This window comes from Clytia hemisphaerica, unplaced genomic scaffold (assembly GCF_902728285.1).
Source record: "Clytia hemisphaerica strain Z4C2 unplaced genomic scaffold, Clytia hemisphaerica genome assembly, whole genome shotgun sequence".
Lineage (NCBI taxonomy): Eukaryota > Metazoa > Cnidaria > Hydrozoa > Leptothecata > Clytiidae > Clytia > Clytia hemisphaerica.
Genome location: NW_027103507.1, coordinates 511,354 through 537,702, shown reverse-complemented (window position 1 = coordinate 537,702; position 26,349 = coordinate 511,354). Strand labels below are relative to the sequence as shown.

Below are 26,349 nucleotides of genomic sequence, written 5' to 3'. Positions count from 1 at the left end.
TAGATATGCCTTCAACAAAATAGTGGTGTACACTCATTTTGTTTTATAAGCATACGGTAAATTTCGGCTGAAGCTCACTATGCTTAAGTAAAGCTCAATTTTGAGCCTCGACTATGCTTAACCCTATGCTTGGTAAAAAAATTATGAAGGGGGGTAAAAATTTTCCGCGAATTTTCCGCTATCTTTAATCTTGAGAGAAATGAAGACATTCTATTGTTTTCGAATGTTGTTGTTATTATAAGTTGTGTTATTTATAAGAGATTAAACAAAAATAAAATCACCAATTTTGTTTGTAATTCTCTTCTTCATTCTTCTGTTATTTTCTGAAGTTTTGGAAATTATGATTCTAAAAAGCCTAAAGAGCCTCAAGGTATGCTTAGCATATGCTTAATTTTTCTGGAAATTTGAGCTTCAGTATGCTTATAAACGTTATGCTTATAAAACAAAATGAGTGTAGTTTAGAGAGTATAATTTCATAATCGCCAGTGTCGAAAGCTTTTTGTAAGTCGATGAATACTCCGTAAGAGTAGAACATTTGTCTCTTTTAGATCGTATTAAATTCAGTTAGATTTACCAGTGCGTGAGTTGAAGAATATTTATTTCGAAAACCAAATTGACTTTTGAAAATAATTTTATTGTTATCACGGAAGGTTATTAAATCGAGACTTGATAAGTTTTTCAAAAAATTTATCGATGTTTGATATTAGAGATATTGGACTGGATCCCTTAGATTCAAAGATTGGAATTACTTAAGCTTTCTTGAGAGGAGTAAAAAATTTACCTTTTTGTAGTGAAATATTGAAAAGCTCTGAGAGGACTTCAGATACCTCAGCTAATACAGTTTTTAATATTTTAGTAGGCATACTATAAGGACCATTTGCTTTGTGTTTAAGAGTATTGTTTATTTTTGTTAACTCGTTAGGTTGTATCATCGGTTGTGAAAATAGAGAATCGAGAGAAGCTTTTAGTAATGTGTTGGTGAAATGTTCGTCAACAGCGCTGTTAATAGCTCCACGAATTTTGTCGGCAATTGTGAAACTCATTCATTTTTTCGAAAACCCGACGAAACCGACAACGTCAAAAACACCAAAAACAATTTTTTTCTTGTAAAAAATTACTAAATATGATTAAAATGTTATGATTCAAAATTCCAGAGGAAGTGAAGCTTCGAGACTTCTTTTATTATAGTACCAATCATTTTTACTTGTATTTGTACTTAATTTGTATTCCTGATGATGACGATGATTCGATTAATCGGGGCGTAAAAAAACAAAACAAATAAGTTCATCTAAATTTTGAGACAATGTATTTCGGCAAGACTTAAAAAACATGAAAAAATGAAAAGTTACAGTATATGAATAATCAGCTCAGCCCCCAGTTCGATTACTCAAAACATAGCCCCCTATCGAGGTAGCCTACCATTAAAAAAAATAGCCCCAAACAAGAAAATAAGATTTAGCCCCCCCCCCCAAGCTCAGGGGTCAGGGGGCGGTGTATTCTATGCCAGAAATCTAATCTTGTAAATGGTATTGTTATTGTTATTGGGTTCTCATTGTAATCATTCATTTTTTAATCAAACGAAAAGTTCAGTATTATAAAATTATTCAATTATTCTTATATAAAAAAATCAAATTAAAATTAAAATTCAAGTCTCGTATGTTCAAGTTTTATGTAGAATCATTCGGTGTGTTTGTTTCCTCATTCGGCATTGGTGGATATTTACAGTTGTCACCTTGATACGTTTCACGTGGTCGATTCCAAAACCAATTAAATCCATTAGCATCAAGAAACTCACGTACCTCTTTATCATACTTTTCTTTGAATGTTTTGGGATCACGAGCTAACACCCACATTAATGCTTTACTTGGTGTTGATATAACGGAATATTCGTATAGGTTTTCTTCACCATGCGTTTTTGGTCCTAGTTTGATAACGTTATCTGGATGGAGGGAGAGATAAAAAACCGATTTGATAAATAAAATACAATGTCTAAGCAAATTTCGAGCAAAAATATATGGGGTGGGAATTCACCAGGGAAAATAAGGCTTTTGCTAGTTAGGATTTGTCAAAAAACGGCGATATTGAATTCAGTGAAAATTTCTTCCCTTAAGGTAATTTTTCTTATCATTGTTTTAGTGCTGGAGTTTTTAATTATTCAACAGGACATCCTAACTAGCAAAAGGTCTATTTTCCAAGTGGGAATACAAAAGAGGGGAATTTTAGGGAATTTTCCAGACACCTGCACAAGTACTTACAATTGGGGTTATTGTTGTCTTTTGGCGGCGTTCTGAAACCTACTGTCAATTGACCAGGTTTTTCTGGATCAAATACTGCTACACCATTTGCACTTTTTAATTCACCAACTTCTCCTGCAGAATTAGTTTTACAACCAGCATTTAAGACACTGATGGATTTGTCATCTCTTAATGTATCTGTAAAATAAGAATCGATTAAAAATTTTATTGATCTGCAAAAATCTGATAGATATTCAAGAAATGGCCCCTCTTACAGACATGGATACTTTCAGAAACTATCTGACCGCATCTACTTTAGGCGTAGAAACTTTCGCGAGCAGAAACTTTCGCGATTTTCACGAATTTTGGCCCTTTTCGCGAAAGTAAATGTCTTTAAAAATTCTAGGAAGGGCCATTCGCGAAAGTTTATGCTCGCGAAAAATTCTTGACGAAATAGAAAATCTGTAATAAAATTCACAATTTACGTCTTGATTCGCGAAAGTTTAAATGCTCGCGAAAAATATTTTTCCGTTAAATTCGCGAAAGTAAATGTCGTGAATTTCGCGATTTTTCGTCCTCGCAAAAGTTTCTGCTCGCGAAAGTTTGTACGCCTAAAGTATTCAAGAAATAGTTTGTAAATAACTTTTGAAATAATATCCGAGAATTGCTAAGAATATGATTAGCCTTACATGTTGCAGTAGTACAGCAAAGATTTCTTTGAAATGTTTGTCTTTGAATCAAACTCGAATACCTTATTGGTATATATTTTCGCGTGTTACAAATTTTCGCGGGTACTTAATTTCGCGAGTTTTTTGGTCAATTTTCGCGAAATTTAATACTGTTTAAATTTTTCAAAATTACAAAATCGCGAAATTAAATACACGCGAAAAAATTTTATTAGTATTTTGTTAGTATTTTTACATCAAAAACGTTGTGTTTCAAGCAAAATCAGTCTTTTTCTTGCTTTATATTCCCACTTTCTGAAAATACCTAGTTTAGCGAATCGCGAAATTTAATACACGCGAAAATTTTCCAGAAGTCAGCAATCGCGAAATTTAATACACGCGAAACACGTTTTTTCGAAAAATTTTCGCGATTCGCGAAAATTTGTAACACGCGAAAATATATACCAATAAGGTACATCTGTGATTTAAAAAAGAAATTCGAGTTTTTGAAATTAATAATACATCTGGCAGGGTATTAGGTTTTTCAGGCGGTGGGTATGTCTGTGCCAAAGTTCGAAAATCTCAATGTTTGATATTTCGAAATTTGAGGACCCTTTCAGGGAATCATTCACTAATTTAAAGTTTTTTACCCCTCTGAGACACTTTTTCATTTTCATTTTTCATAATTTTCAACTCTTCATTTCAATTATAAACTCTAGTAACCTCCTAAAAGTACTTTCTTTGAAGTTCTTTAAAATCTTTTGATTGACTTTGACTGCCTTTGTTCGATTAAAAATCACACATCACTTTTCTACCTAGTTACAATTTATATAGTCGCGAAATTTAATAAAGAAGGCCATTTTCGCGAAATTTAATCCACGCGAAATCTTTAAATTTGCGTCTCGCGAAAATTAGTACACACTAAAATTTATCCACTTATCCATCATCGTCATCTTCATGAGCGAGCACCTCACCAAAAACCAAGGATTTTTCATTCCGTTTCTTAGTGAGGTTAACTTTGATGATTTTCGAAAAATAGTGCTTTGACACAAATTCGATTTTTTCGCTACTGTAGGAGCTTCGAAAGTTAAAAGTGACGTCAAAAAATCGAATGTTTAGAGCCCAAAAACCTTAACCCGAGATCAGATTGTGGTTGTTTTCTGCCCGCCACGCTGAAGCTCTAAAGGGATGGGTGAAAACATACAATCTGACGAATATGCAATCTCGAAATCGTAAGGACCGCGTTCGTCTACTAAAAGGACTGAGGATGAAAACAAAGTTGCGTGATTGTGTTTATGAATAGGGCGCCATATCAGTTTTTGACTTTCTGGCGCACAACAAGATTCTTATTGTAAAATTTTCCGCGGGAGGACTATTTTCCTCAGATGTATAATTTTCAAGCGCCTTTAGAGTGGGGGGCGTATGAGGTTTTGAATTACCGCCATCTCGGCCAAAAAGCGCCGTGCACATTTGCATTAACGTTTCAAAAAAGGATTTTTTATGAAATGGTGTAAGATTTTTTTACCTACGCTGTCTCCTGTGACAACCTTTTTTAATAGTCCGAAAATTTTATGTACCGTCTACGTATGGCTTTTACCAAATTACCGTTGTTTTTTATAAGAATTACCCCATCCCGGACGAAAAACAGGTGTTTTACCGTCACCGTGACTCTTGCAAAATACCGTTTCCCGAACACTTTTTATCGTTTTTACCGCTTCCCGGCCCTAAATTAGGCCTTATCCCGAGTACCGTAAGATCGTACGCCCCCCACTTTAGAGGTTTACCGTGCGCGTAAGAAAATTATGAACAGCTGTTATCAGGTTAAAAAAACATTCGAAAAAGTAGAAAAAAGCGCGGGTGACGTCTAGTGTAGGCTACATCTCCATCAACATTCAAATTTAAGAATCCATTCGGAAATTAAGAAGACAGTTAGAATTATACCGTAACTGGCGAGGATAATAATGGAAAACCTTTGAAAATGAGTGCTTACCTCGTGCCATCTCCCTAGGTATTTTTCTAAGTCAAGTTCTTTTACTGTTTCAACCACCTTAAAAACAAAACAATTAAAATAAAATAATTCAACTCACCTGGTGACTTTAAAATTTATTCATAAAAATTAAAATGTTAATATTGGGTACCTATCTGGTTAATATGCCAGAAAGAATTTGAATATGGTGGTGGTGGAAGATATAACATTTTTTGGAAATTTAAACCCTCCTCCTCTGACAGCAGATCTAAACCATGGCTCGCACCCCACACCTAAAATTTGCCATATAAGAGGTGGGAGCTGCTTGTTTTTCCCGACAGGCCCGACAGACGGGCCTACCTGCATTAGTTTATGTAACTCTGGGGGCTAAATAACACTTCCCAAATATTCTTCTTTACTGTTGGTTTTTAATTTATCTAAACCTTTATGTTTTCATGCAAAGTGTGATCTGATCCTTAAAATGCAAAAATGAAGACATTCTATTGCATTCTCTAAAAGTGCACACACATGTAAATAGAGCTTTGTGAATGCCATAAAATTTTTCCCCTATACTGGGACCTAAAATCTTATCAGGCTGGGGGGACCTTGTTCTCAGGGGGGACCTAAATTTGGCGGGGGGGGGACCTAGAACCCCAGTCGGAATCATGTAAACCCAGAATAAGCATCAGTTGACCCCTATAAATTAAAAACTACCCCAAAGAGAGCAAGTGGACAAGGCAACCTTTGTATATTTTAAATTGATCCCCAGACAGTATCAAGAGATCCTCCACCCCACCAAAATTTTCTGAAAGAGCCAATTTCAACAAAATTATAAATATAGTATTTTTAGGTTACTCATATCAAATCAGTTTAGAATATTTGGAAACTTACCATCTTTTCTTAAATGTGGTTAAGCTTTCCAGTCCAGTACCTAAAAATATAAAATTTGGCTCTTCCACAAATTAAAGAAAAAAAAATTCAGTTTTTCGTGATTTAGAGGCACCTTTTGCTCTTTGTTTTTGAAAGGTAAAAAATCCAGACTCTCACACTTTTAAATTAACACGGCCGATAACTTTTTCCAAACAATGCCCAATGGATAACCAATAGATGAATTGTTGATTACCTATCGATTATCGAAACAATCAATCGTTATCAAATCCCATTGGTTGTTAGTCACCAATTTGAAAAAGTTATTGAGCAGCAGCCTATGCTATGATGGGGTGTATTTTTCATTTTATATATGGAGCACGTTAAGAAAGATAAATATTATATGGTGCAGTGAATGGCAAATGGAGAACTTATACAGAAAAAAAGTCTGGATAAAACGTACATGTTAAAAGGATTTTAACATATACCGGGTGACCCACGAAAAAGTATAAGAGTTTGGAAGGTAACTGTGTCTGAAAAAAATTGAATTTTAACTAAATTCTCTTTTTGTGGTAAAGAGGAAAGACAAACTTAAATTTTAATGTATCATTTTTAAATTTTTGAAAAGTAGTTATCGAGATATGGAGGTATAAAGTCAAAAGTCATTATAAAAAACGGTCAAAAAACATTAAAAAAAAACAGTATCAAATTAATTACAGTAATTACCAATTGCCAATTAACAAATAAAAAGAGACATCGAGTGAGAAGCATATTCAGATATTTTAAATTCTTTTACCGGAAGGATAACAAAGGTTGACAATTCTTTTTTAATCATATTTATTCATTTGGAAAAGTACGACCCCTATCATTAACAGCGACGAGCCCTAGCCCTTTTTTTCTTAACGAAAAGACAAAGAAATAGCAAATGATCAAAGGAAAGATGTTTGTTTTTATACAAATTTGATACCGTCTTTTTGACGTTTTTTGACTGTTTTTATAATGACTTTTGACTTTAAACTTCCATATCTTGATAACTACTTTTCCAAAATTAAAAAATGATACATCAAAATTTTTTGTCTTTCCACGTGTCTTTCCTCTTTACCACGAAAAAAGAATTTATGTAAAATTCAATTTTTTCGGACACAGTTACCCTCCAAACTCTTATACTTTTTCGTGGGTCACCCGGTAGCTAAACTGAAAATATAACTGATTAATTCACTACAATTTATATCAATTAGCAGGACTTTAGCAGCAGAAAAAAAAAGAAAGAAATTGAATCACCATTTTGTTTTCCAATGTCACTTTCGATTTCATTTACGGACCTTGTGGACCAATAGATTAGCTCATTTTTGACTAATCAGAGCCGTGTATTTTAAGGGCATTGGGCACTACTTTCGATATTTCACTCCTGTTCAGGGAAAAAAACTGGAAGAAGGAAGCACCACACTGACACGAAAAAAGGCAGCAAAGTATTTAACGTTGAATGTTTTTTAGCAAACATGACAGAGGTATCAACTTCATCAATAAGTTCTGCAGAGGTTCAAATTTTAAATAGGTTTCCAGAGGAGTCGTTTAATGAATTTATTCAACTTGTATTTGATTTTCTGTTAAATCCGAAAGACGCATCCAAACTTTTGGATGATTTGCATATATTTTGTGAGAATGCTGGGGCATCAGCTGGAGCTGTTAAGAATCTAGTAAAATTACTGATCTCATATTTGAGGGAAAAACTGAAGAAAAATGTTTCAAGTAACTCTATCAATGATCAACTTGAAAAGCTAGGTAAGATTTTGTATCATCATTAGCGGCAATCGCAAATATTTTCATTTCGCGTCCTCGTTGGGTCTAAAAAGTGAGTCGGTCGGTCGTAAAAAATTTCGGGTTTCTATTTTTCCATCCATGTTTGGAGTGCATTCTTGGAGGAAAATGCCATCCAGCCAGCAGCCAAAACAACCGCGTGTAATGGCAGTTAGTCACACTAGGAAATCAAGCTTTCAAAAAAAAACAACAACATCAGTCATCTACAGGATGTATTTGCAAAACAAGGATGAGAGTTACCTGAATCAAGTTTGCAAGAGAATTATAATAATTAAAATTTGAAAGTTTGAAACAAAATGAAACGTGCAGCAGCCAAAATCACCCAATCAAAATTTGTCATTCAATTCCCAAGACAGCGCTTCGATTTTTAAGGCCTTGTTTATATACCCTAAAGTAAAAACAATTCCGCACATGTAAATGGGTCAGTGTTTGAGGTCCGGCAAAATTTTTGGGAAATAGCCTATCCGGTAGTGCGCGTATCTAGGTGGATTCCGTCTCCCCTGTAGATCTTTTTCTTGGGAAGTTGATCTTCAAATTAGTTCTCAAGATTGGCTAGGCTCAAATTTTTTATCTATGACTCAAACTTTAGCAGTGCGTCACAAACAGCCACATAAACAAAACTCAACATTCTCACAAAAGTTGTCTTTTTGATTTCCAAAACATTTGTCTAAAGCGTTCACTTCCACAATAATTTATGTAATTGCAATTTCGGTCAGTCCACAGTCGGCTTCAACATATACACGTGTTTTTATTTACGTGACCGAAGTGCCTACTAAAACAATCCGGGGGTAAGTGGCAAAGAAACACAGCAGATTATTCGTAAAGTAAAGAAATATCTTTTGGCATTGACAATCAAATATAATATATTATATTATATTTCCTTAATTAAAAAATCAAAAATTCATTTTTCATTTGCACAAAAATAAAAATAAAAGAATAATGAATTAATATTACATACTAAGACGCCCCCGTCTTTTACTCTCTTTTAATTTCCGATCTCGGAACGTGCAATAATACGCCCGTCTGCCCAATATCCACCCAATCAGCTTAAATTCACTTTAATTGTCCTTTGACTTTCAAAAAATAGTACAGTATTTAAAAATTATGAATTTTAATAATTACAAAAAACAAAAAGTTTGATACTTCATTAGTCTGCATTAGTGAAATATTCAATAAATTCCTAATTTCAATTTTCAGTGGGCGTTTTTCTAGGGCTTCGTTTATCACGCAATTTTTGCGTCACGCAAACTTTCTCAGCCGGTCGTAATAATTATGCATTGCCAAATTTGGTTCTCCATTGTCAAGTCAGGATCGATGGTGACAAAAGAAATGATTTTGTCGGTTTTATGCATATATTAATTTGCAAGGTATTTTATTTGCTGCGCAAGCGCACTTTTCGTAGACTAGTCGGAATACTTTCTTTTACTCGCTGGATTGATGGTAACTTTTCATCTTCGTTATTTTTAAAATGAAGCATAACCGAAAAAAAACAAAACTTCAGGAAGTTGCGTATTTCCAGTGAGTAAACGATTCTGACAATTAACAAAATTGATGATGATTATTTTTTTTCGGTCAGGCAAATGTCTCGTATTGGGGGTTCTAGTCTTGACCCCTAAGCCTACGCAAGATTGAAGCGTTTGGGTAAACAAGACAAAACTCCAAAAAAGCTGGTGTTTTTGAAGCGCTTCCGTGCGATCGAAATATCGCTGTTTGTGACGCACTGTTTAGGCAATTTCTCATAGTTTTTGAGAATGTTAATTTCATTAAAAAGCGCCAGGTTATTTTTTCATGAATCCCTTTAGATGTTTTGCCAGGGGGGGGGGGTCTTGCAGTTACTCCTTGACACTATGTGGAGTAACTGCAATTTTGGACATTTTCTACAGACACCACCACCCTTGCAGTTGTTCCAAAGTGTACTAACTGATTTTACCCTCAAAATAGGTGTATACCACCCCCAAAAATGGCAATTTTTTCACTGAATTCCTCATTTTTGATACCATTTTACTGGGTACGTCTTATTAACGACCGTTCAAGAGTTAAGAGCCATTTTTTTTAAGAGTCTTCAGGGTGTGATACCTCACCCTCTTGGATTTTGCTGAAATTTAGACCAAATGATCTATAACACAAGAAAATAAGACCCTGAAAATTTCACCTTGATATCTCAAGTAGTTTTGAAGATACAGCGTCTCAAAGATAGGCTACTAAGCAAAAATTGACCCCTAAAAATCATGAACTCTGGTGGGGAGCAGATTTTGAAAGCCAATGAATTTTTATTCAAGTACATTAGACAGCTGATTTACAGTGGATTTCAAGAACTTTTTGTAGGGAATCAGAAAAAATCAAATTGAGTCTCCAAAATTTTCCCCGAAAATCTCTAGCACATCCTGTAGAGGGCTTCAAACTTTGCGTAATCTGGGTTTGGAAGCACTTTTAGCTGGCTGCTGATGGTCCTTGGGACTTTTTTGAAGTAAACTTTTGACCTGGAGTGGTTTACTGGTGGGTTTTGGCCACATAAATAACATTTTCAGGATTTCCATCTTTGCGTAACTGTCAAAAATGGCCGAAAAAATTGCTATTTTGGCAGACCTGGAGCAAAATTCAAGATGGCGTATCTTTTTAAGGCAACACCAAAATTTTTTGAAATTTTCAGCAAGGCTTCCTTAGTAGGTCTAGTTTATAGCCTCAAAAAAATCTCAATGGACTTTTGAAGTCTCTTAAAGATATGATCGATTGAAAATTTGCTTAACTTCGTTGTTTTCTCCCTCTTAAAATGCTAAATCAGGCCCACTTAAGGGCTCTAACAGGATAATTTTTGTCAAAATATTGGTTGATCTTCTCTAGCCAACTAATCATTGGCATTAGGGGAACAACTGAAAAAGATTTCAGGTCATTTCCTTCAACAGATGACATTTTATGACAGTTTCTTTATTTTTAAGTACAGAATATGTAAAAAAATGAGACTGCCATCTGGCGTTTCCTACCATTCCAGGGCCTATATTTCCAGAAGAAAACTCAACCTTTCACAGTTTGGTGAATAATAATCTTAAATATAAGCAGGCTACTTCAACTAAATGGGTTTAACAGTACTTAATTCCTATTCAAAAACTTTTTAGACTCATTCAGAAATCCTACTTTGACAATAATTTGCGCTTTACCGCAAAATTTCTAAGTCCAAGTGTCATGATTAGCTTTTAGACTGTCCAATATCTCTATAATAGTGTACACTAACAGTCTTACTTGTTTATTCTTAAATAACTAAGCAACATTACTAGGGTGATAATTTATGAGATACTGCAAACAATGCAGTTTAAATCTTCTGGACAAGAAATATTGGACAGTCTAAAGCTAATCACAACACTTGGACTTAGAAATTTTGCGGTACAGCGCAAATTATTGTCAAAGTAGGATTTCTGAATGAGTCTAAAAAATTTTTGAATAGGAATTAAGTACTGTTAAACCCATTTAGTTGAAGTAGCCTGCTTATATTTAAGATTATTATTCACCAAACTGTGAAAGGTTGAGTTTTCTTCTGGAAATATAGGCCCTGGAATGGTAGGAAACGCCAGATGGCAGTCTCATTTTTTTACATATTCTGTACTTAAAAATAAAGAAACTGTCATAAAATGTCATCTGTTGAAGGAAATGACCTGAAATCTTTTTCAGTTGTTCCCCTAATGCCAATGATTAGTTGGCTAGAGAAGATCAACCAATATTTTGACAAAAATTATCCTGTTAGAGCCCTTAAGTGGGCCTGATTTAGCATTTTAAGAGGGAGAAAACAACGAAGTTAAGCAAATTTTCAATCGATCATATCTTTAAGAGACTTCAAAAGCCCATTGAGATTTTTTTGAGGCTATAAACTAGACCTACTAAGGAAGCCTTGCTGAAAATTTCAAAAAATTTTGGTGTTGCCTTAAAAAGATACGCCATCTTGAATTTTGCTCCAGGTCTGCCAAAATAGCAATTTTTTCGGCCATTTTTGACAGTTACGCAAAGATTGAAATCCTGAAAATGTTATTTTTGTGGCCAAAACCCACCAGTAAACCACTCCAGGTCTAAAGTTTACTTCAAAAAAGTCCCAAGGACCATCAGCAGCCAGCTAAAAGTGCTTCCAAACCCAGATTACGCAAAGTTTGAAGCCCTCTACAGGAGGTGCTAGAAATTTTCGGGGAAAATTTTGGAGACTCAATTTGATTTTTTCTGATTCCCTACAAAAAGTTCTTGAAATCCACTGTAAATCAGCTTTCTAATGTACTTGAATAAAAATTCATTGGCTTTCAAAATCTGCTCCCCACCAGAGTTCATGATATTTAGGGGTCAATTTTTGCTTAGTAGCCTATCTTTGAGACGCTGTATCTTCAAAACTACTTGAGATATCAAGGTGAAATTTTCAGAGTCTCATTTTCTTGTGTGATAGATCATTTGGTCAAAATTTCATCAAAATCTAAGAGGGCGAGGTATCAGACTTTCTTTATTCTGAAGATTTTTAAAAAAAATGGCTCTTAAATATCTCAATCATTTTCCAAGTTTGTTAAAATATCTTTCATGCCTTGATTGAAGAAAAAATTTGTGATTTTTTTTTGACTTTTGAAAAAAATGTTTTGAATTTTTTTGCTTCCGGATTTTTTAAAAACCTAAAATTTTAAGTGAAAAATTGAAAAATGTGCTCACTTAGTACACCATATCCTACCAAAATCGACAATTTTGGGCTTAGGCACCACCCATGTTGCAGTTAGTCCACTGGTGGAGTAACTGTTTTCCCAAATTTTGGTTTATATACCACCACGGTAGTAATTGTCATAGTGTTTATATAATAACTGCATGACCCCCCCCCTGGTTTTGCAGCACATTTTTTTGCTTGAGAGTCAGGTAAACGATATAGCACTTTCCCAGCATTAATCTTTGATACGCATTTCGGTGGAACGCTAGTGTGACTAACTGAATGGGTGGTTTAAAATTATGGACTTTGAACACTGTGACCTCCGACCCAAAAATGGCGCATGTAATGATAAACAAAGTCAAAATTCTGTGAATGCACTAGAAATTGGCAATAATAAAATTTTTGAACGAAGGAAAGTTAACTGACAGAAAAAGTCCGACAAATTTATCGACTCACCGACTCAATTCTACTCAATTTTCGAGAGTCGGTCGGGCGACACGAAACAAAGATATTTGTGATTGCCTTATTATTATTATTGGCTGTTATGAAATTCCTTATAAAAAGAAGTTCTTCTACAAAAAGACGCTTAAAAAAACGACATGGAAAAAGTTGTTCAAAATTAAATCATTTTATTTTAACAATTTCATAAACTACGTCACAACCGCGGAGCGCTGACTTTTTTATCACTTTTTCTCAGTCATTTCCATTTGGTTTCCGTAATAAAAAGAAAGACGTTAATTGTGAACTTAAAACATGCTTAAAGTCAAGGTACTTCTACTAACTGTCTTTATGTGGGAAAGTTGCAAGATCACCAAAGATCATCTCAAAAAAAAGATCACCCAGCTTATTTCTAGAAATAAGAATTTTTTTGGCCCTGGTTTCACAATGAGGCCCTGGTACCAACAATACGTCTACATTAGCACGACAAAATAGCAAGCCATTTATTTTCAATTTCCGATAGATTTGATCTCTGCCAAATTTTGAAAATCCATTTTTCAAGCTTTTTTCACTGAACAACCAACCAACTCATATTTTTTACCCAAAAATGATGCCAACACCTGCCAGCACAAGTTTTTTGTGATCGCAACCTTAACAAAATTTATGCTAGAAGTAATTAGTTATTCAAGAGACTGTTGTCAGTATAGCCCTAACTCTTCATACAAAATTTATGGGAAAGGTATATTAGATTTTGTACCAAATGCTGCACACAAGCACTTAGGCTAAAGTCCTAGAATAGCAGGACAAAAATTAGTCTTTTGAAGTTTTCATTAAATTTCCACGTATATATAAGATCTTTCGAATTCAGTATGTGAATAGAGCAGTAAAAAATGCAACTTTTCTATGTTTCCTTTTTTTTGCAAAAGTACCAGTGATGAAAAGAAAGGGTAAATTAAATAATTGAATATAATAAATAATAAAATGATAATTGAATACTGATGATCCACAGCACTATGGCGAAGCTAGAATTGCTTTGTGTACTCTTTGCTTGAGAAAATAAAATGATTGACAGATTAATTTTTTCACCCGTGAGGGAGTTTGCAGGTGTTCTGGGGGCATGGCTTTTTTCAACTTGCCCAAATTCTTGAACTGTGGCAGGTTGTTACATCTGACAAATTAATGCTTGTTTTATACTTTTATTTCCATTGAAGAATCATACTCTGGCTTTTATTTTACTAAGTGCCCTTTATAGTTTTAGAGTATATTTGTTTTGTTCTCCCAAACCACTATTGACAAACTTTCTCAGGCAGTCTGAACCATATTTTTCTAGATCTTTACCTTATCACAATATCACTTTGACTCCAAAAATTTGCTTTTAGTAAATGACTCCAAAAAGAATTTAAGGCTTCAATGGAAAAAAGATTGAGAACAAGTTGAGAATATTTTAAGGCTTTGGGGACCTTAAACCATCTATTTTATTAGGAAGACAGACAATACTCACTAAATGTTGAAAATAAAAACATGTTAAGAACTTTTTAGACTTAAAACTAAAATTAAGAACATAATTAATTGTTAAATAAAATTGTTTTTTATTAAGGCTTATCTGCTTCTAAATTGGAGATTATCCTTGAGAAATGGAAGCAATATAATAATGTTCTCACACGATCAATGGCAAATCAAGTTTTCAATATCAATCAACTTGTGGATATGGATTGGAAATTTGGAGTAACTGCCGCAACATCAGATGAAGGTCAAGTCGGACACTCTTTCATTCAATTAAAACTTGTGATTGACAAAGGAAACAAAGAAAATGAAAACGTTTGTTTAGAACTGACTCTACCACAATTTTATGAATTTCTCCATGAAATGCAAAAGGCAAAAAATAGTTTAGAGTTACTTGGTTAAAAGGTAAGTAATTTATATGTAGATAGAGTTATAATACTATGTTACTTTTGTATTTTTCACAATCATTATTTTTTTCAGTGGAACCCAGCTTAGCAGTTTTACAATTTTATCAACAGTTTTTCTTTTTTGATGGAAATAAGAATACCTTTCTCATTACCATACCAGCTTCTTTGATTAGTACTGCAACTTAGTTACTGTGTGGCCTGGTTTATTTTGACATAAAAACTGTCCAAAGTTTTTCTTTTGGTAATTTGCAAAATGTTGAGGAAACTTTTTTTTAATATTTAATTCTTTATTAATAACTCAGGTATATGAATCCATCTGAATTCTTACACAAAGATATTTTTCAACTAAATTAGTAAAAATTGTAATTTGGAAATTGTTTTTTCTGTTTTTTTCTGGCTTTAAGTTCTTTGTAAATATATGATAAAAATTTCTTATGATTTTTTAGTTGATAATATTATATATATTATGCTATATACTTGATATATGGCTAGATTACACCGACACTGAAATTGACGTATAAATAAAAGAGTTTAAAAAATGCTGATGTTCCCTCATTTGTTTTGAATGATAGTAATGACCACTATACAACACTTGAAACACTACTAACATTTATAAACACCACTATAAACATTTGAATTTGGTTGGAATATCCAGTGTTGCAAATAAAGTCAGTTATTTTTTAGCTGTTTCCACCTTAAAACTAGTATTTGAAATATGATGGAATTTTCCAAATTTTTACTATCAATATACACTACACACATCCCTAAAATAGCTTTTGTTATGAGGAAACACCACATTCGCCGTATCAGTTCTTCCTCCATTTTTTGCAATTTTAAGTTTCTGTTACAGACTCTATACTGTACACATTGCTATTAAATTCTCTAAAGCTTTTTATGAAAATTGAACAACATAATGCCTGAAGGACCTGAGCATTTCAAGGCAGCTGCTTTTATCAATAAACATTGTCAAGATAGATCTTTCACTGGGAAGATAGTAAAATCTGAAGTCAATCATCGTAATCCTGAAATTGATTGTCAATATGAGACTTACACAGTATCAGCAAAAGCACGTGGAAAAGAAGTGATGGTTACGGTTACAAATCTAACATTAGATGAGAAGAAACAACAGTCCATAAAGAAAAAAGGAATTGTGAAACTTGAACCAGTTGAAAATAAATCAGAACATTTCAGCATTGTTTTTCGATTTGGAATGTCTGGCTGCTTTAGGTTTACTGATGCAGATAATCTACCCAAGCATTCACATTTACGCTTTTTCAGTATTGATGGAATGGTTCTTTCATTTGAAGATGTTCGCAGGTAAATAATATTAATTTTTACTGATATTTGTAAAATTCCGGCCTTACTAAAGTAATACAATTTACAGGAAGAAAGTCTAATTAATTCTCAAATAATTTTGTAAATAGCTTTATAAAGTTTCTTACTAAAGCCTTTTTCACATGTACGTCAAATTTTACTTAAGACCTTGAATAGTGGGGAATTTCCCTAAGCTAACGTAGTGTTTTAAGGCCTTATGTAGAGTTTGCTTACGTTCAAAAAGTTTTGAACGGAAGGAAAAGTCACGTAAGACCCTCTTAATAACAAAAACTCTACATAATGTCGGGGAAATTCCCAAAAGACAGCCTTACAAACGATTTACCCTAAGGTCTAAAGTAAAATTTTACGTGCATGTGAAAAAAGCTTAAAAGAGTAATTTTTTAGTGACTTTTTTCCCTTTCATCTTAGATTTGGGAAATGGAAATTAACAGATACTTTTTCAGCAGACAGAGGACCTGACCCAGTTTATGAATACATTGACTTTCGAAAAAATGTCCTCAACAACATCAAAAACCGAATATTTCAAAAATCTATCTGTGAGCTATTACATAATCAAAAATATTTCAATGGCATTGGGAATTATTTGAGAGCAGAAATCTTATACAGGTGAAACATTTTAAATCAAGAAATTTGCTAGGGCAATAAGATTTCTGATTATAATAGCTGTTACCTTTTTTTGGTTTGGTTTAAGATTTGTTGAACCACGTGAAAAAGAATGTGGTTATTAAATTTTTCCCATAAATTAATTAATCCCATTAATTTTGTTGATTATTATAGATGTAAGATACCTCCGTTTACAAAATCATTTGATGTATTTGAAAACTTGGCAATTGAAAAGGAAGAACCAAAGAGAAAAGCAAAGGTTGAGTTTTTTTGTTCATGGGCCCCGGCGAGCCATTTTGAGTGAGGGGGCCAATATTTTGGAAAAAAATGTCGCCCACCATGGTTGGGCGACGAAAATTTTTCGGTTTGTGTGGTCTGATTTGGTCTCAAACCAGCTTAAAATAGTAACTCTTAAAAACGTATGACATAGTCTACCAAAAAGTGGGGGGCCATGGACCCCCCGGCCCCCCCGTTGACGGGGCCCATGTTGTTATATATGTTATTGTTCTATTCTTGATAAGCGATTATCGTAATTTGTTTATTCCAGTTTAACTTTTTCAGTCCAAAGCACCTTCTTTGCTTCTTGCCGGACAGGGAGTGTATTTTTCACTGCTTTATGTTTCTACCTTGAAAGGCTGGGAATGATTTCAATTCAAAAAAGAGTAGTTTTGCCATACAAAAGATTGCTTATCAATAGCAATCTTCTATCAAATGTCAGGCAAAATATGAAACGCAAAAAATCTCTCTCTAACAAGGTTGATTTTAATAAATCCTTCGGACTAAAAAAAGGGTTAAAAGTAAAGAAAGCTTTTAGCTCTAACCTGAATTTTAATTTTTTTTTTTGATTTATATTAACATTTCATTTTTTCTTCAGGGAAATGATGGTGATTTTGACATTTTAGAATATTGTTCATTAGTTCCGTTTGAGGTGATGGTGCTTGGTAAGAACTAACGAGTAACATTGCTTCTCGTTTGACTTTACTGAAGTTGTTATACTAGTATCCAGTGGCGTGGTGGCAGGGGGGGCCAGGGGGGCCAGGCCCCCTCAGCGGAGCCCTTTTGAGAAGGGGCACCCAAAAATAAGGAACGCCAAGAAGGATTTTTCAGGCGCCCATATCGAAAGATTGACAAATGAAAAAACAAAAATGGCGCCCCTCATCACCTCAAAATTTTCTGGCTCGCTTCGCTCGCTCACTCCCTTTTTTGTGTTCATAATGAGCGTATAGAGAGGGGCGCCAAAAACAAAAAATCTTTAAAAAGGGCGCCATATTTGCCTTGGCCACCCCAGAGACATTTTCCCACCACGCCACTGCTAGTTTCATAGCCCTGGGGGACAGCACTCGATTAAAAAACGACTGTAACTGCGGACCAAGATTAGGCGTTTGAAGTTGGAACCTTTGAGGAATTTCGGACAAAGATTTTAGGAAATTCGGACAAAAATTTACCCTTAAGGTGTATTTTTTTTATCTTTTGACCATTTTAAGGCAAAATATGGTCAGATTAGCCAGATTTTACATCCTTATTAAAGTGCACTTTTTCTTATCTTTGCTCATTTCAACCCTTTATGAAGCTTGGAAAAATGACCCTTAAGGGCTGCACGTATGGTAGGTCATTTGCCTTGAGTGCCCCCCCCCCCTGGGCATCATAATCAATTACAGTTATAGGATAGTTGATAGAGTATAGAAAATCCTTAGCCCCCTTTTCTGTATCTTCACCTTCTCTCTCTCATTCAGTTGCTTAGTACATTATTTTAAATTAGTAAGCCTCCTATTCTCAACTTCAGTTGAGCTAGAATCTGAGAATGTCTGTGTGTGTGTGTGTGTGTGTGTCTGTCACCAAAACTTTGGGGCAGGCTGGAGACTTAAAAAATGGTCCGATTTGGCTGAAATTTTGCACACTTGATCCTTGGGCAAATCCCTGGGGGTGTTTTTTTCATTTTTTCAAAATTTTGATTTTTGGGGCCTGGGGACGAGTTTTTCGCCAAAACGAGGCTAAAACTTTGGGGCAGGCTGGAGACTTCAAAAATGGTCTGATTTGGCTGAAATTTTGCACACTTGATCCTTGGGCAAATCCCTGGGGGTGATTTTTTCATTTTTTCAAAATTTTAATTTTTGGGGCCTGGGGACGAGTTTTTCGCCAAAACGAGGCTAAAACTTTGGGGCAGGCTGGAGACTTAAAAAATGGTCCGATTTGGCTGAAATTTTGCACACTTGATCCTTGGGCAAATCCCTGGGGGTGTTTTTTTTCATTTTTTCAAAATTTTGATTTTTGGGGCCTGGGGACGAGTTTTTCGCCAAAACGAGGCTAAAACTTTGGGGCAGGCTGGAGACTTAAAAAATGGTCCGATTTGGCTGAAGTTTTGCACACTTGATCCTTGGGCAAATCCCTGGGGGTGTTTTTTTCATTTTTTCAAAATTTTGATTTTTGGGGCCTGGGGACGAGTTTTTCGCCTAAACGAGGCTAAAACCCAAAATGCTATAATTTTTCTTAAGCCATTAAGTTTACAATTGGGCCTACGAATGATTTCAAAGATACTGAAGTTGAGCCAGTGCGGTTAGCACGTTCGACAGTTATAATATATTAGGCAAATTCCATTAAAACCGATCTGAATATGCAATTTTTGTAAAAAGTTTTCAAACTAAAAGTATAAGTTTATTGAAAAAAGTTGATAATCGTTTATGTTGTTATTTTTCTCATAGAAGGTGGAGGCTATGATAAATCAGAAAAGGATTCAGATTATTCACTTTTCGAAAACTGGTTACAGTGTTATTATAACAAGGACATGAACAACCTTGTAGACCATGATGGAAGAACAATGTGGTTTCAGGTGATACCTTTTAGTAGCTCTTGTATTTCGATTAAAGATAATTTACCAGTCGAAAAGAACAACACCTCTTATGTCAATATTTTGGCATCACATCTTCTTCAAGATGATTGAGTTTATACATCAGAATTTAGTTTCCAAAGGCGTAGAATTTCAATATTACTGGTCTACTGTACTTTAAATATAGGAGTGTATTGTATTCTAGAGTTTCGCCTGGAAGAGATGAAGCTGCTTCATCTTGAGTTTTACCATTAACGTTTTGCAGATTCTCAGAAATTTAATTGCAAGTTAACATTATTTTCAATTTATGTATTTTTTGTATGTTTTCTTTTTTAGGGTGAACCAGGACCTTTAGTTCCGACAGGTAAAGATATTTTATGGTGCTTTTTAGCATTTGCCCTAAAATCATAATCAGTACAAAAAACCCTGGTCTTGAAGCTTATTGCTTTAACCTTTAATTAGATTTTTCCTTTGTCAATAACAAAAGATAAAAGTGGATTTGCTCAGTTTTGGATCGTTACCAAATAAAAACACTCCTCTTGGGTTTGGCTCAAAATTTAATCACATTTTGATTCTAAATTAAATCAAACTAAATCGGCAATGCAAGTTTAGGTTATAAACAATATAGAGGAAACAAACCATGACTTTTTCTACGGACTTTTCTGAAATGAATTTAAAAAAGTCTTATTGATTTTTACTAAAAGGAATGACTCGCAAATGGCTCGCATTTTTTGAAATTAAAAAAATCTAGGTCTCATCTTAACTGTTTCTCATTGTATGAGAAGATAATTATTATCTACTTGATCTCTTTTTAGGGGAGAAAGCCAAAGCTAGACATAATGCAAAGGTTATAGTAAGTTCAATATTGCATACTTGTAATTATAAATGATCAGAATATGTGTTGCTTATGTGTTAAGGAAAAGCACTGATCTCTGACTACTTGACTAGATTGGGCTTCATTTTCCCTTTATAATAGGAGGTGTGTAAAGCTTTCTTGAGCTGATTAGTCTACCATGTTTCTTTACTTGTTGTCAAAAGTGGGATTCAAATGTTTTTAAATTGAAACGTTTGAGAATGTGATGTAAAACAAAAGACAACATGGCTGACAAGTCGACTTTAATACTGGATACACTTCCACAGGAATTTTGTAAGCCCTTTTAGCCTATGTAGTGTGTAAAGGAATACGGTGAGTGAAAAGAAAAAAAACGGTGGCTTGCTTCAAAAAGAAACAGACTATGATATAAACAACATCAGAGTTGATCTAAGCACTTTGAATTGTTTTTCACTATTTTCATACTTGATAGGTGCCTACAGAAGACAATAAAAAGAAGACAAAAGAAAAGAGCAAGAAAAACACTAAGAAAAAGGCCGAGAGTAAAAGGTCCTTGACAAAAGGTCATGTCCAGCCAAAGAAAAAGCTTGCACATGGACGTAAGAAAGGTAATATTAAGAAGGAAGAAAATGCAGATCTTGTCGAAGAGTGTGATAACAAAGATTCCAGCAAGACCCCCACATCTTTAAAAAGTACTAAGAAAAAAGGGCCTGGGAACCGCAAGAGATCTATTAAGCACGAAAGAGGCAAGATTGAGGCTGCAGATGTTGAAGTGAAAGATGAAAAAGTAATTAAAATTGATGATAGTCATTTACGAAGAAGCTCTAGATTGAAGAAATGAAATTTCAGGGGACAATCTTTGTAACCATTCTGGCGGTCATTTTATGCCAAAAATATATAAAGGTGCGTCATGATGTTACACATTTATTTCCTATCAGCTCATTTTTGAAAGGCTAAACGATATTTATTGAATCACAACAGGCATATTTTGATCTCATACAAACATGGTAAACCTTGGTAAAACTGGGAATCCTGGTAACCTGTGCTAAGGATTGATGGTTATGTTGTATTATAGTATTTTTTAAGACCAACACTTTCAAAAAGCCTAACATTTTGTATCATAATATTTTTTAAACTGTATAGCTTGGGTACTGTTTCTATTAGTTTTTGTTTATATTTTTCTTGTAAGGTAGAGGTTGCCCTAAAAATGAAAGTGATAACTGATTATTAGCATGTTTTTCCCTATTTTATTGATATTTTGTTTTCTCCATCATGCAAAGCTATGTTACTAAATTTATTGTTCTGAGTATTTGAATATAGTAATAAGTATTTAAATTTGACCTTGTTGGCATTTTCCTCTTTATTCCAGAGCATTAATAACATTATTAAGATATAATTGATAATGCTACTAAATTTATAGTTCTGTGCATTACAATTTCTTCTTTTCGATGTTTTCCTTTTTATTATAGAGCATTAAGAATATTATTAAAATATAATTGAATATATATATTGCATGGCCGATTCTCTATGCACTACTGGAGAAGATTTTAAGGTATGAGTCTAGTTTTTCTATACTTTAGTTTGTCTTGTGGTTTTTCCTCAGCTCGTTCTTCAAAACTCATATCAAATATTTATCACCAATTTTGCTTTTGCAAACACAATACTTCAGAATCCTACCAAATATTCTGAATATCTAATTAGGAAGATCACAGCCAAAAAATCATTGAAACACTTCCTATAAGTAAGTACATCGTTCAAAAACAATTTCATCTCTAGTACAAAGACAAGAGAAAAGCAATTTCAGATTTTCACGGAACAAAATTCTGTGGAATTTAATTTCGTGGTTTTCTTGACAAAACTGTGAAATTAAATTCCGTAAAACACGAATATTCTCAAGATTAAAAGAATCACCTCTTAAAGTTTGTCTTTTTACAGGGCAAAATAGGCCATTATTTTAAATAAAAAAATTCCTCAACCGCGAAATTAAATTCCGCCAAAATTTCTTCCCGTTCAAAAATTCTTTCCCTTAAGGTACTTATTTTTTTATTTTCTTCATTACAGCTGATCGACAAATGTTGCAATTCACCATCTTTTACATCCAATGGTGCATTAGAATTTGGTTGTTGTTGTGAAAATTCATGCAATGATGATGATTTATGTATTTGCCTTGCTCAACACAGATGTTTTTATGATGAAAAAGGAATACTAGATGTCGACGAGGGTATAGTTTGTCATTTAAAGACTTTTTAAAATGTTTTTTTTTCAATATTAGTGTAGACTTTATACCCTAACCTTTTAGATTTACAATTTATACCTCTTGGCTTCTTGCTTTTCATTTTATGCAGTTGTGATACCAATTTATTTATTAGCACATTCAAACAATAGATGTCAGAAAAAGGCTATATGTATGTAGTAATACTATCCTGTAATAAAATCTTTAGAAATAAATATACACTCAGACAATTTACAGTTTATATTGAGTGCATGTCGTCTTTCTCCACTGTATGATACAAAGTATAAAGCAATCATAGGTTAGTTGTATGATTTTCATTTCTTGAATTTTTATTTCATTTTGGGTACTATTCATTTTAGTTTCAGAACCACTTTATGAATGCAACCAATGTTGTGAATGTGGTCAAAACTGCCGTAACCGAGTTGTCCAAAAAGGATCAAATATTAAATTCAAAGTAACAGGAACCACCAACAAAGGATATGGATTAATAACTCAAGAATTCATCCCAAAAGGGAAATTTGTCATTGAATATATAGGAGAGCGGATCAGTAAAGTTGAAGCTGCTAACCTTCTCCTCCTTCTCCACGAACAGAATGCATCATGTTACATTTATGCACTATTGGAACATTACGGGGATTCACAATTCTCTTATTTCGTAGATGCGACCAAGACTGGGAACCTAGCTCGTTTTATCAATCATTCTTGTGAGCCTAATCTCATCCTGGTACCAATACGTGTTAACCAAATTGAGCCAAATTTTGCTTTATTTGCTGCAAAGGATATTGTGGAAGATACAGAGCTAGCGTTTTCATATGGTAATGTGGACACACGAGATGGGCAAAAGTTAAAGAAGTGTTTTTGTGGCGCAAAGTGTTGTAAAGGTTTCCTTCCCTTCAGTGCATCTATTACCGTGAAGTAGAGCTGAGTATACAGTTGAGTCTCCATAACTCGATCACGCGCGGGGAACCCAAATTTGTTCGAGTTAAGGAAATTTCGAGTTATGTCGAGTAAGGTTTATAAAGCATTGTTAACTGAAGGGACGAGAAAACTTCAAGTTAAGGAGACAATCGAGTTATAGAGGGTCGAGTTACAGAGACTCTACTGTAATATAAAAATATGGCAGTTTTACGTACCTTACTTTTGCTATCTACTGACTGACTGTTGGAACGGAAAGGTCTTTTCCACTATGATTAACGGTAATACCAATGGTTAAAAAAAATAAGATGCATAAAAAGCAACAGTTACAATGTTAAATAGAAGTTTTCCATCGGTGATACTCTCACCATGAGACAATTCAAAAAAACCTGATTCATTCAACCATCATTTGATTGGCTATCATTTCTTTGGAGGGTAATATAAGTACAATTTTTTTTCCTTTAAAAAAGAGAAAAATGAAGTAACAGTATCCGTGCATTCTTTTGAGTCTGAACTTTGAAAAAAAATTTGAGCAGATTACTTGAAATAATGCGAAAATGTTTCAGTTTTGGAACATATCTTGCAAGTGTAAATGACTTTGAGAACAATATAACACAGTATGCCAATCATACGGCCAGTCCATGAAAATGACTTATTTTAGCAATCTGTCAATTCAAAGTTAAAGATTTTATTTTTACATAAAGTGCTCCCGTTTCATATCAGACTAACTGATTTAAACTGACTAGTGTGTTATATGTAAGTGACCAGAATTGTGAAAGATTGTGAAATATCTAATTATTTCTTTCAAAGAAAAAGTGTTGATAAATCTTGTTGAAACCTATTATGTAGATCCAAAGTCCTGTTTCACTTCCAATATAAGAGATTCGTAATATTGTGATTTCATTGTTTTTAACGAGCGTTGCACTGCTTCGCATGTTTCCTACGTACTTTACTCTATTGTTTTAAATCCACCAGTGAGTGGTGCATATCATGTATACAGTTGGCTTTATAATCTTTTCATACGGATTTTTTTAAGCTGTCCAGGTTTGCCACTTTTTGTGTTTTCGTTATTCTAATTAACCATTATTTTATTATGTTTTCAGCAAAAGTAAGATAATAAACTGAAAAAAAGAGAAACAAAAATGGCTGGCAGTGATAAAATCCAAGAAGAAAATTATGTTGCAGCAATGGTTTTGGCAGGTGTTGGTGATGCTATGGGTTACAAATGTGGACAATGGGAATTTGATTTCGTCGGTGAGCATATTCACAAGGAATTAAAATCACTTGGTGGTGTCAATAAACTGAAAATCAAAACACCAGAATTCATGGTTAGTGATGATACTGTCTTGCTGTTATCTACGGCAGATTCTCTGGTTGATATTGGCAAAAAGTTGAAATCTGGTAAAATTGTTGACGAAGGAGATTATTATAATAAGTTGTATGCGGAGTTTTCTTTTCGTTATCAAAATGATGTCAGTAAAGATATGAATGGTAGAGCACCTGGTAATGGAACCATGGTGGCTTGCCGCCAGATGCACCCGCTCCGCCCACACGGTTGGGAAATCCCCTTTAACTCGCGTGGTGGTGGGTGTGGTGCCGCTATGCGAGCTATGGCTATCGGGTTGCGTTACCCAAATATGTCAGATTCAAAATGTATTGAGAATCTTATTCGAGTCAGTGTCGAGAGTGGACGCATGACTCATAATTGTCCAACTGGGTATTTAGGGTCGTTTGCTACGGCCCTGTTTGGTGCTTTTGCTGTTAGCAGAGTACCACTTATCCGATGGGGAAAATATTTAATCAAAGCGCTGCCCCATGTTCAACGCTATGTTGTAAAGGTAGGTCGTGATGTAGAAGATAATCAGAAGAATTGGGCCTACTTTGGAGAACAATGGGCCAAATTTTTGGAAACCCGGGGCTTAACAAATGGAGATGGGTGGCCGAAATTTCCTGAGAAATATGGTGTTGCTGAACGAGATGCATTTTATAAGTCAGTTTCTTTCAGCGGTTGGGGTGGCGCAAGTGGCCATGACGCACCTATGATTGCGTACGATGCGTTGCTAGCGGCCGATAGCGGTGGTTGGGAAAAGCTCTGTCATCATGGTATGTTACATGGAGGGGATAACGATTCGTCTGGTGTGATTGCCGGATTCTGTTATGGTGCAATGCATGGTTTTGAAGATGTGTCTAAAAAGAATCATGCTGAAGTGGAGAAAAGACTTCGTCTGGTTGGTTGTGGTGAAGATTTGTACACGTTAGCGAAACCGTATATAGAGGTAATGGGAGAAGAATATTTGTTTGAGGAAGCTATTGAACAGATTTTTGGCGATGATTCTTTTATTTATCCCATTAGAAAAGAGTAGATTTTATTGTGTCCTAAAACTGCTGGCTAGCTGTAGTTGAAATGCACTCATTTGTAATTTCACTTTAATCACCAAATTGGCAGGGATTTTTCTATACACTTTTTTATTATTTATTATTAAGTATTTTGGCCGGTATACGGACACCGGCCAAAATACTTAATAATCTGAAGTTGAGCTTTTGAAACTCAATCCAAAATAAATGAGATTTTTTCTAGCTAATAACCTTTTTTGCTGTTTATGAACAACAATAAGTAATTATTATCTCTATATTCAAAAGTTTTTGGGAGCTTCGCCCTCTGAACACCCATAAGACCCCCAGCTTCATCATTGCACAGCTTTGCTGAGCAAGTTCCCTTTCAGGCATATTAGAAATTCAATCTATATTTACTAAAACGGCCCCAGCTCAAAGTGCTTAGAAAAATCCCTGAATTGGGGATACATTTTACTTGTGTACGTGCTTAAAAATATCTCATTTTATTTTTTTGAAATTTTATTCTGATAAAGACCTTTTGTCTCTCTAATGATTGGGGAAGGGCTAACACTAATGTGCAAGCTCATTTTTAAGGATACCAATTGTAAGTTGGTTGATGAGGTGACATTAAGAGAAACTGAATGATGCATGCATGGAAAAACGACCCACATTTTGCTGCAAGAGAAATGTGAAAGAAGATCGATTAGAGGCCTAC

The 26,349-nt window shown here is 34.4% G+C and overlaps 5 protein-coding genes across 5 annotated transcripts; 4 read left to right on the top strand and 1 right to left on the bottom strand.

Moving 5' to 3' along the window:
* Window positions 1-1,590: 1,590 nt before the first annotated feature.
* On the bottom strand, window positions 1,591-4,899 carry LOC136798973 (outer membrane lipoprotein Blc-like). The gene is made up of 6 exons (XM_067055658.1): window positions 4,890-4,899; window positions 4,104-4,160; window positions 3,365-3,377; window positions 2,924-2,985; window positions 2,256-2,432; window positions 1,591-1,939 (listed from the first exon to the last, which is right to left on the bottom strand). Exons 1-6 carry the CDS (start codon window positions 4,897-4,899, stop codon window positions 1,668-1,670), a joined length of 591 nt encoding a protein of 196 aa, XP_066911759.1. The 3' UTR covers window positions 1,591-1,667.
* Window positions 4,900-7,122: 2,223 nt separating this feature from the next.
* On the top strand, window positions 7,123-15,142 carry LOC136798899 (COMM domain-containing protein 7-like). Its single transcript, XM_067055564.1, has 2 exons — window positions 7,123-7,514; window positions 14,246-15,142. Exons 1-2 carry the CDS (start codon window positions 7,232-7,234, stop codon window positions 14,551-14,553), a joined length of 591 nt encoding a protein of 196 aa, XP_066911665.1. The 5' UTR covers window positions 7,123-7,231; the 3' UTR covers window positions 14,554-15,142.
* Window positions 15,143-15,188: 46 nt separating this feature from the next.
* Window positions 15,189-21,382, top strand: LOC136798898 (endonuclease 8-like 1). Its single transcript, XM_067055563.1, has 8 exons — window positions 15,189-15,875; window positions 16,302-16,499; window positions 16,671-16,755; window positions 17,371-17,437; window positions 19,196-19,323; window positions 19,657-19,684; window positions 20,136-20,173; window positions 20,625-21,382. Exons 1-8 carry the CDS (start codon window positions 15,472-15,474, stop codon window positions 20,991-20,993), a joined length of 1,317 nt encoding a protein of 438 aa, XP_066911664.1. The 5' UTR covers window positions 15,189-15,471; the 3' UTR covers window positions 20,994-21,382.
* A 283-nt stretch (window positions 21,383-21,665) lies between these two features.
* Window positions 21,666-23,673, top strand: LOC136798972 (histone-lysine N-methyltransferase SETMAR-like). The gene is made up of 3 exons (XM_067055657.1): window positions 21,666-21,704; window positions 22,214-22,373; window positions 22,745-23,673. Exons 1-3 carry the CDS (start codon window positions 21,666-21,668, stop codon window positions 23,302-23,304), a joined length of 759 nt encoding a protein of 252 aa, XP_066911758.1. The 3' UTR covers window positions 23,305-23,673.
* Window positions 23,674-24,403: 730 nt separating this feature from the next.
* LOC136798897 (ADP-ribosylhydrolase ARH1-like) lies at window positions 24,404-26,308 on the top strand. Its single transcript, XM_067055562.1, has one exon. The coding sequence runs from the start codon at window positions 24,443-24,445 to the stop codon at window positions 25,661-25,663; it is 1,221 nt and encodes a 406-aa protein (XP_066911663.1). The 5' UTR covers window positions 24,404-24,442; the 3' UTR covers window positions 25,664-26,308.
* The last annotated feature ends 41 nt before the right edge of the window (window positions 26,309-26,349 follow it).

What these genes read in the sequence shown, in the direction of transcription:
- LOC136798973 (XM_067055658.1), bottom strand. An exon ending in TTGCTGTACTACTGCAACAT is followed by an intron (nt 2,433 to 2,923) that starts GTAAGGCTAATC and finishes CTTATTTTACAG; the next exon opens with ATACATTAAGAGATGACAAA. An exon ending in AGACAACAATAACCCCAATT is followed by an intron (nt 1,940 to 2,255) that starts GTAAGTACTTGT and finishes CCCTCCATCCAG; the next exon opens with ATAACGTTATCAAACTAGGA.
- LOC136798899 (XM_067055564.1), top strand. Translation starts at nt 7,232, where the DNA reads ATGACAGAGGTATCAACTTCATCAATAAGTTCTGCAGAGGTTCAAATT. An exon ending in TGATCAACTTGAAAAGCTAG is followed by an intron (nt 7,515 to 14,245) that starts GTAAGATTTTGT and finishes TTTTTTATTAAG; the next exon opens with GCTTATCTGCTTCTAAATTG.
- LOC136798898 (XM_067055563.1), top strand. Translation starts at nt 15,472, where the DNA reads ATGCCTGAAGGACCTGAGCATTTCAAGGCAGCTGCTTTTATCAATAAA. An exon ending in AGAGCAGAAATCTTATACAG is followed by an intron (nt 16,500 to 16,670) that starts GTGAAACATTTT and finishes TGATTATTATAG; the next exon opens with ATGTAAGATACCTCCGTTTA. An exon ending in AACCAAAGAGAAAAGCAAAG is followed by an intron (nt 16,756 to 17,370) that starts GTTGAGTTTTTT and finishes TTTTTTCTTCAG; the next exon opens with GGAAATGATGGTGATTTTGA.
- LOC136798972 (XM_067055657.1), top strand. Translation starts at nt 21,666, where the DNA reads ATGGCCGATTCTCTATGCACTACTGGAGAAGATTTTAAG. An exon ending in CTACTGGAGAAGATTTTAAG is followed by an intron (nt 21,705 to 22,213) that starts GTATGAGTCTAG and finishes TCTTCATTACAG; the next exon opens with CTGATCGACAAATGTTGCAA. An exon ending in AATACTAGATGTCGACGAGG is followed by an intron (nt 22,374 to 22,744) that starts GTATAGTTTGTC and finishes TATTCATTTTAG; the next exon opens with TTTCAGAACCACTTTATGAA.
- LOC136798897 (XM_067055562.1), top strand. Translation starts at nt 24,443, where the DNA reads ATGGCTGGCAGTGATAAAATCCAAGAAGAAAATTATGTTGCAGCAATG.